The sequence below is a fragment of the Vombatus ursinus genome, unplaced genomic scaffold (assembly GCF_900497805.2).
Source record: "Vombatus ursinus unplaced genomic scaffold, bare-nosed wombat genome assembly UNPS02014909.1, whole genome shotgun sequence".
Lineage (NCBI taxonomy): Eukaryota > Metazoa > Chordata > Mammalia > Diprotodontia > Vombatidae > Vombatus > Vombatus ursinus.
The window spans coordinates 7,076,857-7,088,878 of NW_020954687.1; the positions used below are offsets into that span (position 1 = coordinate 7,076,857).

General features: G+C 35.1%; 1 protein-coding gene across 5 annotated transcripts in view; it reads left to right on the top strand.

Moving 5' to 3' along the window:
• F13B (coagulation factor XIII B chain) overlaps positions 1-12,022 on the top strand; it is a 36,276-nt gene continuing 24,254 nt past the window's right edge. For 3 of the 5 annotated variants that reach the window (XM_027843380.1, XM_027843381.1, XM_027843379.1), the window contains exons 1-5: positions 1-77; positions 2,735-2,935; positions 9,271-9,456; positions 11,073-11,249; positions 11,775-11,951. In XM_027843380.1, coding sequence (XP_027699181.1) covers positions 14-77; positions 2,735-2,935; positions 9,271-9,456; positions 11,073-11,249; positions 11,775-11,951 — 805 coding nt within the window. In that variant the 5' untranslated portion in view covers positions 1-13. The remainder of the gene's footprint in view (positions 78-2,734; positions 2,936-9,270; positions 9,457-11,072; positions 11,250-11,774; positions 11,952-12,022) is intronic. The other 2 variants (XM_027843383.1, XM_027843384.1) reach the window with 2 other exon arrangements.

Here is a 12,022-nt window from a genome sequence, read left to right on the forward strand (position 1 = left end):
TAAACCATTGAAGATGAAGCTAAAAGGATTGGCTTTTACCATGATACTGATTTTTTCAGAAGAAGTCTTTGCAGAAGGTAAAATTATACCCTTTTAAATATAAATCTAAAGTATCATCTAACCTATATGTTTATGTGCTTTTATTGTCATTTTGCCTTCTGAAAAACATTATTGTGTTTTCCATAAATATTATTTTCCCTGCTTTTTAACATAAATTTTTCCTTGGATGAAAAAGGTAATTTTTCTTTACAAAAGATTACCTCATTTAAAAAAAATCTATTCAAAATTAGGAATAATAAAAAGATCAGACATTGAAGTAGTTGACAATATCATATAAAGTTGAATCTATTCTTGTTTCCAAATGTCATTTTAGAGATTTCAGTATTTTTACCTTGTATTCTAGTGTCATATCACACAGAGATTTATATTACAAAAAAGTTCAGAAGAATAGAAATTTTAAACTCACCTAGCCTCATGACAACCCAAGAAGATAGTATTGCTAGTATTATTATTATCCTCATTCTACAAAAGAAGAAACATGCTATTAAGGTTCAAGTGACTTGACTGAGATAACACAATTAGTAAGTACTGGAGCTACCTCTTGGAACCAATTTCTATATTATTACTTTTATGTATCTTGCCCTTTCTTCCCTCCCCCCCTTTTTTTCTGTTGTTCTTCACTCTTGGAAGTATCAATTTATGAGAGAGGAACTCTAGATAGAGTTATATGGCAGAAATTACCCTGTGTACCAATTCATACAATCCAATTCTATCATTTAACTTCCCCATGATGATTCTCTTTATTATTAGTCTCACCATCTCATTCCTGGGTTTACAATCACCACAAACCCTTCTGAGTGCCAGTTTCTTTTAGCAGCTGTCATTTCCAGTCTCCTGAAGCACTTTTTTTTCCTTACAGAGACAAAATTCTCTCAGAAATTGAGAAAAAAAATTCTACCAAACTCTTGCTTATAAGACAAATATAATCCTACTACATAAACCAGGGAAGGGTAGAGAAAAGAGAGAAAGAACTATAGATCAATATTATTAATGAATATTGATTAAAATTTTTAAATAAAATCCTGGCAAAAAAGGACCATAGCAATATATCCCCAAAACATTCATTATGATCAAGATAGACCTAAATTCCTTATCTATAGGGGAATAACTTTTGGTCTTATATTTTTGTATTAGTTGTTTGCATGTCTTGGATATAAAATTCTTATCAGAGATATTTGATACAAAGGTTTTTTTTTTCCCAGTCAACTACTGTTCTTTGTTCATGCTAAAGTTTTTCAATTTCATGTAATCAAAATTATCTGTATTATTATCTGTAATTGCTTCCATTCCTTCTTGTTTTGTTAAAAAAAATTCACCCTTTTTCTGATTTTTCTTTCACAATATGACTAATGTGGAAATATGTTTAATATGATTGTACAAGTATAGCCTATATAAGATTGCATGTTGTCATGGGAAGGGGTAAAGGGAGGGAGGGGGAAAATTTGGAACTTATAATCTTATAAAAATGAATATTGAAAAGTAAAAATGAATAAAATAAAATAAAAATTTACCCTTACACAGAGCTGTGAAAGATATATAATCTCCTTCCCTTCTAATTTTTTTATGACAAAATCTTTAAATATTTAAGTCAGTTATTCATTTGCAATTTGTTGTGAAATATGCAGTAATATGTTGGTCTGAACCTAATTTTTGCCTAGCTGTTTTCCTGTTTTTGCAGTATTTTGTTTGTTTGGGTTTTTTTTTTGGGGGGGGGCATATTTTGTGTTCTTTTTTTTTATCTTAACTAAGTTTTTATTATCTTTTGGGGTTTTTTTTTACATCACTAAAATTTTCCCAAAATTTCAGTTCTCCCACACCTCTCCTTCTGAAATCCTCCAAATGATTTAGAAAATGCAACAAACCAAATCCTGATGGGGGAAATTCCAGAAAATTCACAGACAATCATTTTTCTAATCTAGGTCAACACAGGGAATCAGACAGAGAAGTCTGTGGACACTAAGGAAGGGATGTGTCCAGGAACCTGCAGTGCACACCAGTGAAGAGAGAGGGTAGGCAATAGGACAAGAGCAGGTCCTAGATCCATACAGCGCCTGTCTCATGTTGGGTACTGGAACAGATGCCAACTGGCAGCTTTTTCACTCACTACCAAGTCCTGAGTCATAGATATAGGCCAGAATCAGAAGAGATATGCCCTCAGAGGTGAAGGGGTGAGGGTGTTCAAGAATAAAAAGTGGTAGAGGGTATTGTGCAAGGAGATTCATAATCTTATAGCAGTATGTGGTTTAGACCCCAGGAGCAGAGTGTCTTAGTTTCAGACCAGTCTGAAGCCTTCAGGGTTATTAAGATCATTAAGATATAACAGAATGATTCTCAGACTTTCTGTCTAATTAAACTTTCTCTATTACTCCAGATGATGGTAGGGTTCAGAGTAGAGACATATATATGTCTCCATATTAGAATGTATTATTTAGTCATGACCAATGTTGAAATTTGTTTTGGTTAATTGCAAATATTTGTAAAAGGCTTTTGTTTTTCTTTCATTCTCAATTGGGCAGAGGGTGGGGATGGGATGGAATTGGAGAAAGAAAGGTGCATTTTTGCTGATTAAAAATAAAATATCTCTCCTCCACCTCCACTTTTTTTTAGATAATAAAAAAACTTTCAACAATATAAAAATAAAATATCTGTCCCCCACCTCCACTTTTTTTTTTAGATAAATCCTGTGATATGCCTGATATTGAACATGGAAGGATTGCTCCATATTACTATATTTTTAAAAATCATTATTTTCCAATGGACCTAAACAAAAAACTTTCATTTTCTTGCTTGGCTGGATATACAACCAAGACTGGGAAACAAGAAGATATAACTACATGTACATCAGAAGGATGGTCCCCAGAGCCAGAGTGTTTCAGTAAGTCCACTCACATTTCCCAGTGAAATGTCTTTGATTGTGAATGCAATTAATTTGAACATGTCAGGTACAAAATAAAACCTTGTGAATTGCTTAATTTAAAAAAAATACATGTAACACAGGGAATAAAGTGCTAGGCTTAGAATTAGGAAGAGCTAGCTTCAAATACTTCCTCTGACACATACCTGTGTGACAATGAGTATCATTTACTCTCTAGGTGCTCTCAAGCAACTCTTTAGGATTTATCCAGTAAGTCAAAGATGAGTTGTAGGGGTTGACCTCTGTATTGGTGGAAAGAGTTTCCATACCAGAATTTCCCCTCTAGAAAATAACCAATAGTCATAAAGCAAGTCTGAGGACTTGTCACAAAACGTATAATGGTTATTGATAGTTTAGATATCTTCCTCCAAAAACTACCTATTTATATCCCTTGACAATTTATCAGTTGGGGAATGGCTCTTAATCTCATTAATTTGAGTGAGTTCCCTATATCTTTCAAAATTGAGATATTTATCAGAGAAATTTGTGACAAAGATTTGGATATAATTAAGATAAGGGGCTAGAACAGAATCTGTTATGCTTCAGCTAAAGAAAAAAAAAATCAGTACTAGCAAATATGACCTAAGCAAAGCAACAGCTTCAGCTAGTTTTGTTGTTCCTTTTCTTTATTTCCTGTTCTCTCTTTAAGAGTTTAATTTGTTCTAACTAATCCCTTCTTTAATCTACCATCCCTCTTACTTCACCCCTCCCTTTTCCCTTATCTTAATTTCATTTTGGTATCAGTTTCATTAAGTTTTTAATTGTGGAATTTTAATCTGATGGTTTTCTAGGATTTTTTTTAGTTGCATGGCCAATTCATTGATTTGCCTTTTCTTTAGTCTATTAATAAAAATGTTTAGAGATATAAATTTACCCCTAAACACTACTTTCTTTGCATCCCAAAAGTTTAAGTGTGTTTTTTTTGTTTCTATCATCTTTAATGAAATTATTGATTGTTTCTATGATTTGTTCTTTCACATAACCATTCTTTAGGATTAAGTTATTTAGTTTCTAATTAGTTTTTAATCTTTGCTTCAAAGGGTCTTTGTTGAATATAATTTTTTGTTGTATTTGGTAAAAAAAATACATTTAGTAGTTTTACTTTTCTTCATTTGTCTGTCAAGTTTTTTATGCCATAATACAGAGTAAATTTTTGTGAAGGTACAATACACAGCTTAGAAATAGATATATTTCTTTCTATTCCCATTTAGTATTCTCCAGAGGACTATCATATATTTTTTTTAAAGTTCTATTCAGTTCCTTCCTTTATTTATTTATTTTGGGGGGTTAAGATTCACCTAAGAGTGAGAGGGATAAATTAAGGTACTCTGCTATTATAGTTTTACAGTCTATTTCTTCTTATAACTATTTTAATTTTTCCTTTAAGAATTTAGATGCTATGCCATTTGTTGCATAAGTGTTTAGTATTGATGTTAATTTATTATCCATGGTACCTTTCAGGAAAATATAGCTTCCCTGTTTTTCTCTTTTAATTAGGTCTATTTTTGCTGTTGCTTTGCTTAGGTCATACTTGCTAGTACTGATTTTTTTTTCCTTTAGCTGAAGCATAACAGATTCTGTTCTAGCCCCTTATCTTAATTCCATGTATATTTCTGTTGCAAGGATGTTTCTTATAAAATACATAGTTAGCACTGACCCTGGAGTCAGGAGGACCTGAGTTCAAATCTGGCCTCAGACCAAACACTTGATACGTAATAGCTGTGTGACCCTGGGCAAGTCACTTAACCCCAATTGCCTAAAAAAAAAAAAAGAAAAAGTTAGATTCTGATTTATAGTCCATTCTGCTATTCTCTTCTGTTTTATGGATGAGTATATCCAATTCACATTCACAGTTATAATTGTTAATTGTGAGTTACCATCCATCTCATTCTCTTATGTTGTTCCTTTTCTTTATTTCCTGCTCTCTCTTAAAGAGTTTAAGTTGTTCTGACTAATCTCTTCTTTAATCTGCCATCCCTCTTACTTCACCCTTCCCCTTTCCCTTAATACTTTTTGCTTCTTTATCTCTGTTGGCTGAAATGTATTTCTGAATCCAATTGTGTGCGTCTATATATGTATTCTTCATTCCTTTGACCAGTTAGATGAGAGAGAAGATCAAGTTTTTTTTTAATTAATTAATTTATTTTTAGTTTTCAGCATTCACTTCCATAAGATTTTGAGTTCCAAATTTTCTCCCTATCTCTTTCCTCCACCTACCCCAAGATGTGCAATTTGATATAGGCTCTACACATACATTCATATTGAATCTATTTTCACATTAGTCATGTTGTAAAGAAGAATTAGAACCAATGAGAGAAACCATGAGAAAGAAGAAACCAAAAAAAAAAAAAAAAGGGAGAAAGCAACCAATATGCTTTGATCTGCATTCAGACTCCATAGTTCTTTTTCTGTATGTGGACAGCATTTTCCATCATGAGTCCTTTGAAGTTGTCTTGGATCCTTGCATTGCTAAAAGATGAGTCTATCAAAGTTAGTCATTGTACATTGTGACTGCTACTGTGTGCGATGTTCTCCTGGTTCTGCTCATTTCACTCAACATCAGTTCATTCAAGCCTTTCTGGGTTTTTCTGAAGTCTGCCTACTCATCATTTTTTATGGTGCAATAGTATTCCATTACATTCATATACTACAACTTGTTCAGCCATTCCCCAACTGATGGGCATCCCCTGAATTTCCAATTCTTTGCCAGAGAGGTTCAAATTTTGTCTGCATTCCCTACAACTTCCTTCTTATATACACTTCTACTTGCATACCTCATTTATGTGAAATAACTTTCCCCATTCCTCCTCTCCCTTCACCACCCTCCCAGTGTATTCTTCTTCCACTACCTTTCCATTCTTTTTATAATTATCAAAACATTATCAGTCTTTGGTCTTCTCTCTAATTGGACTCCCTCTGTGACCACTGATAATGATAATTCTGAGGGGATACATGTACCATCTTCCCATATAAGAATGTAAAGTAATAACCTTGAGCCCCATATCTGCTCGCTTATAATTACCATTTTAACGTTTCTCTTGAATCTTGTGTTTGAATGTCAAAATTTCTACCCAAAGTTGGCCTTTTTTTTTAAAAATCAAGTATGCTTAGAAGTGCTCTTTTTCATTAGAAATCCACCTCCCTATCCCTCATAGTATTAATACTGTTTTGTTGGTTAAGGTATTTTTGTCCGTAAGCCTAGGTCTTTTGCCTTCTGGAATCATATTCCAAGCTCTCTGCTCTTTTGAAGTAGTGGTTGCTAAGTCATTCATGACCTTGATTGTGGCTCCTTGGTACTTAAATTCTTTCTTTCTGGCTTCTTGCAGTATTTTTTTTTTTTGGTGTGGAAACTCTGAATTTTGGCTATAATTTTTCTGAAAGCTTTCATTTATGGGTTTCTTTTGGTATGTGACCAGTGGATGATTTAATTTCTACTTTTCCCTCTGGTCTTCTGAGATCTGGGCAGCTTTTTTGAATTATGATATTCAGACTCCTTTTTGGGTCATGGCTTTCAGATAATCCAGTGATTCTTCTTCTTTCCTTTTTTTGAAGCAATTAGGATTAAGTGACTTGCCCAAGGTCACACAGCTAGTAAGTGTCTGAGGCTGGATTTGACTCAGGTCCTCCTGACTCCAAGGCTGATTCTCTAACCATTATGCCACCTTGCTGCTCCTTCAGTGATTCTTAAATTATCTCTCCTTGATCTTGTTTTCCAGGTGTGTTTTTGCTATGCAATACTTCATATTTTTTTCTGTCTTTTAAATTTGTTTTTAATATTTCTTGAAGTCTCACAGAGTCATTAACTTCTATTTGGTTGATACTAATTTTCAGGGAGTTATTTTCATGGGTAAAGTTGCCTAGTTCTGTACTCTTTTTCCATTGTTTCCTCTACTGACCTCATTAGGTTTTTAAAATCATTTTAAAACTCTTTTAAAACTCTTAAAACTCTTTTAAAAAGTCTTGCTTTTACTATTCTGAGAATTCTGGTTGGACTTGTGTGCAAGTTGCATTTTCCTTCGAAATTTTGCTTGTACGTGTTTTTATGTTATTCTCTTCTTCTGGGTATGTGTCTACAGCTTTCCTGTCATGTCTTTATGGTGCAATTCTTTTTGTGTTTTCTTGTTTTTCCAGACTCCTTCTTAACTTTAGACTTTATGCTAATGCTGATCTCTGTATACTTCTTTTTCTTTTGTTTCCACTTAATAGTATTTTATTTTTTTCCCTATTACATGTGAAGATAGTTTTCAACATTCACTTTCATAAAATTTTGAGTTCCAATTTTTTTTCTCCCTCCCTCTCTCACCTTCCCTCTCCCCAAGACATATAGGCTATATATGTACAATCATTTTAAACATATTTCCAAATTAATCATGTTCTGAAAGAAGAATCAGAACAAAAGGGGAAAACCACAAGAAAAAAAAGAGAAAGAAAATTCAGACTGCATAGTTCTTTCTCTGGATGTGGATAGCATTTTCCATCATGAGTCTTTTGGAATTAGATTATTATATTGCTGAGAAAACCTAAGTCTATCAAAGCTGATCATAGCATAATGTTGCTGTTAGTACAATGTTCTCCTGGTTCTGCTCAGTATCAGCCCAAGTAAGTTTTTCTAGGTTTTTCTGAAATCTGCCTGCTCATCATTTCTTATAGCACAATAATATTCCATTACATTCATATACCACAACTTGTTTAGCCATTCCCCAATTGATGGGCATACCCTCAATTTCCAATTCTTTGCCACCACAAAAAGAGCTGCTGTAAATATTTTTGTACATGTAGGTCCTTTCCTCTTGTATGACCTCTTTGGGATACAGACCTAGTAATGGTATTGTGGGACCAAAAGGTAAGCACAGTTTGATCACCTTTCGAACATAGTTCCAAATTGTTCTCCAGAATGGCTGAATCAGTTCACAACTCCACCGTGTGTTAGTGTCCTAATTTTCCCACATCTTCTCCAACATTTGTCACTTCCCTTTTCTGGCCTGCTGTGTCACTGGCCTGTTAAGCCAGGGCCATGGGGCCTCTTGGTTGCTGATCTTTGCTGTGGCTAATAGCCTCCCTATGGCTTGCCCCAGCACCACCTGCACTGGGCTATGCTCTCTTTTTACCCAAGTGAGACAGACCTTTCCTGAAGTCCTTCTAAGTTATCTTGAGCTGGAAAATGGTTTCGCTCCATCTTTTTGTGAGTTCTGTCACTCCAGAATTGTTTCAGAGGCTTGATTTAACATTATTTCTGAGAGAAACTGGGGATAGCTCAGGCAACTTCCTGGTTTCTCTCCACCATCTTGGCTCTGCCCTGCAGACTCCCCTTTATTCTGAGACTTTCGCCATAGTTATTCCACTGTAGGCTTCAGCTTGGGTTGCAGGCTAGAATGGAGTCTCTTCTCCACTCCTGGGATCAGAACCATGGAACCACTTTTTCTTTCTGAACTTGTTCTTTGTTCAGTTCACAGCCAGGATCACATACTGCAACTAATCCCCTCAGCACCCCTATGTGCAGGTTCCCTTTGCCCTCCCGCCTCCCCAGTCCAATTCAGAACTGAGTAGTAGATGACAGGGCTGCCAGAAGGCACCTGTTCTGCACCTGCACTATTTTAGTGACCCTTCCCTGCTCTCCCCCCTGATATCTTCCTGCCTTAGTCTTTCTTGCCCTGGTGCCTAGTCTTGGCTCTCTTTCAAGTCTTTGGCCACTGAAATGCTCCACCAGCCATGCACTCCTGGTCAGAGCCTGTCCTCAGCATCTACCAACCTCTGTATCTGTCTCCCTAATCTGACCTGGGCTGGAAAAATCACTCATTATGACTTTTTCTTAGATTCCTCAATCAGAATTTGTTCTGGTGCATTTTCTAGATCTTTGTGGAAGAGATTTTTTTGGGGGGGGGGTAGCTAGGATATACTTCTTTCTGATACTCTGATATCTTAGGACAATATTATATAAAGCTTATCTATATTTGCTAAGGGCAGATGCTTTACTTATCTTCAGTGACATGGCAGAAGGAAGTGGAATTTGTAAATATAGAGATAGGAAATGCAAAATTTACAAATTAAAAATATTTTTGCATGTCCAATTGGTTTTGAAAAGCATTCAATAGGTTATTTTTTTCCTTTGTTAGAAAAGATATTTTAATTTCTTACAATATAGAATTTTTCAAAGTTTAATTTAAACCTAAGAAGTCTAAAAGAATGAAATTCAAATTCAGTATAACTTCCTCCACTTGTTTAAATTCACCATTTAAGTGCAAAAGAGCTTAATTGCATTATTAAAACTGAGGTAGAATTTTTTTTTTTAACTACAGAAAAATGTAAGAAACCAGTCTTGCATAATGGCTTCTTTTCTGACCAGAAGATGTTATACAAAATTCAAGAAACTCTGCATTACACATGTGCTTTAGGATATAAAACTACTGGAGGAAAGGATGAAGAAGTACTACAATGTCTTGCCAAGGGATGGTCTTCTCAACCAAGCTGTAACAAGGAACTTGGTATGCATCTCTGAATTGCTTCCAATATTTCTAGATAAGCACCTTTGTGGTACTTTTTTTTGGAATGGCTGTGTGTGTGTGTGTGTGTGTGTGTGTGTTCAAAGTTGCTGTATACTCTTCCCCTGAGACTATAACCATATAAGGCATATTATGAAAACTTTTGTTGAAGAGGCAGGTGTTCAGTTGAAAACACACAGAGATTAAGGAATTACGACTTTTGGGATCATTTAAGTTTTTGACCTTGGGTAAATATTTTAATCTCTCTGTTTCTCTGACAGCATGATATGGTAGAAAAAAACACTGAACTTGAAGTTGTAATATCTGGGTTTGAATCCTGGCTTTTCTTCTTACTACTTGTATGATCTATGTAACATGTGGGAGTTGACCTTGGATTCTATGGCCCTCTTAAAATCTCAATCTCACTATCCTATACTTTTAGAGATTAGGAGGGCAGCAATTTACATTTATGTGTGAATGTTTGATAGCCCCTAACCTTCCCAAACAAATTTGCAGTTTAAAAGAGAGCACCTTTTTTTTCAATCCAAATGGACTTATAAATGATTAATTTTAAGTTTATTGGGATGAAAAATGAAGTGAATATGGAGGATGTATTTGAACAATAATATCAATAGCAGAGCTAAGATTTGAACCCAGAGCCTTTGATTACAGGTCCAATGATTTTTAAAAAATTATATTGAGTCTCAATTGGGACGGAAGGGAGAGAAAAGAAAAATATGTTTAGGATATGGTACACTTTGGGAAGAGACTAGTATGGTCTATGTGGCTTTTTGGAGCCACAGGTAAAGATTGGGTAACAGGTGGACACCAAAGGTGTATGAGCACCCCTGAAAAAGGCTCATGCTAGAGGTGATAGTCCTTAGAGCTTGGTCAGACATTGAAGATCAAGGTTATCTACTGCATTCCTGGTCACTGACCATTTTGAATTTTGTCTTGCTATTGGACTTTGATGACTCTGGACGAGAGAGTGAGGCTGATGACTTTTTGCAACTTTGCCTCACTTAAATCCAATTCACATGTAAGTCAAGACGTTACCCAGCAATGTCATCAGTCTTCTTTGAAAACAAAGGATGTAGGGGCAGCTAGGTGGCACAGTACATAGAGCACTGGCTCTGGAGTCAAGAGGACCCGAGTTCAAATCTGGTCTCAGACACTTGACACTTACTAGCTGTGTGACCCTGGGCAAGTCACTTAACCCCATTGCCTAGCTGAAAAAAAAAAAAGAAAACAAAGGATGAACAACAACAAGAACAAGATGAAGGAACAGGAAAAAAGATGGAGGGGACTTTGGGCAGTAGAAAGGAGCACCATGAGCAAAAGAGTAGAGTGGAAGAGTGAAGAAAGAGAGGAAAGTGGATGTTGAAGATTTATTTTAAGTGCTTTGAAGTATTTCCAAGCTTAGCCTCGCCAAGTATTATTATTCTATATTTAGTGATCCTGGACTTTGAGGTTTCTTAGTATTCTACAATAAAAATGTTGATACATTTGAAGGTCTATGTATGTGTGTGTGTGTGTGTGTGTGTGTGTGTGTTATAGGTTTTTTTTTTTTTTCAGTAAGTGACCTGAATATGAATTTTTTTGGGGAAAATTTTTATTAGAAACTTGCCTGGCCCCTGAGTTATATCATGGGAATTACTCCACAAGCCAGAAGGTCTTCAGAGTAAAAGAGAAACTGCGCTATACATGTGATGATGGATACTTCACTACCGGGGGAAAGATATCTGAAGAAGCAGAATGTCATCTATATGGGTGGTCTCTTACTCCAAAATGTACCAGTAGGTGGTGACTTTGAAAATAATTTCCTTCCATTAAAAAAAAAAGTTCCTTTAGTTCTATTTCATTTGATATAATCTATTTTATTGATATACTCTAGGTTTCATAGACTTTGTTTTTAGCTATAGTGAAAAGATATGGCTATCAAAAATTCCAATGCAGTTGGGGGGAGCACCTTTAAATCCTATTTTTAAAATTACATTAAGGAACCTAGTTTGCCAACTTTAGTATATGAATTTTTAAACACAATCAAGTTTCATACATTTTTATGATTTTAAATACCTGAGTAATTATTGCCTTGTCTTATTGAAATAGTCAGCCAGTAAACATTTATTAAGTGCCTAGTATGTATCAGGCATAATGCTAAGAGCTGGTGATACAAATAAAGGCAAAAAACCATCTCTGCTCTCAAGGAACTCACAGTCTAATGGGGAAAACAATATCTGAACAATTACATGTACAAACATTAAGCAAATTTTCTTTGCTGCAGACATTAACTTCTTGATGTTTTCATTCATTGTTTTCAGAATTAACCTGCTCTCCTTTAAGAGTAGTAGAAAATGGACACTTTAATCCCATGAAGAAAACCTATGAAGAGGGAGATGTAGTTCAGTTTTCCTGCCTTAGAAATTACTATCTCAGTGGTTCAGATTTAATTCAGTGCTATCATTTTGGATGGTACCCAGAGCCCCCAGTGTGTGAAGGTAATTTTGTTTTTAACGTCATTCTTATAAACACTAAAATATAATTCCTCTATCAGTTTGAGTCCCTAGCA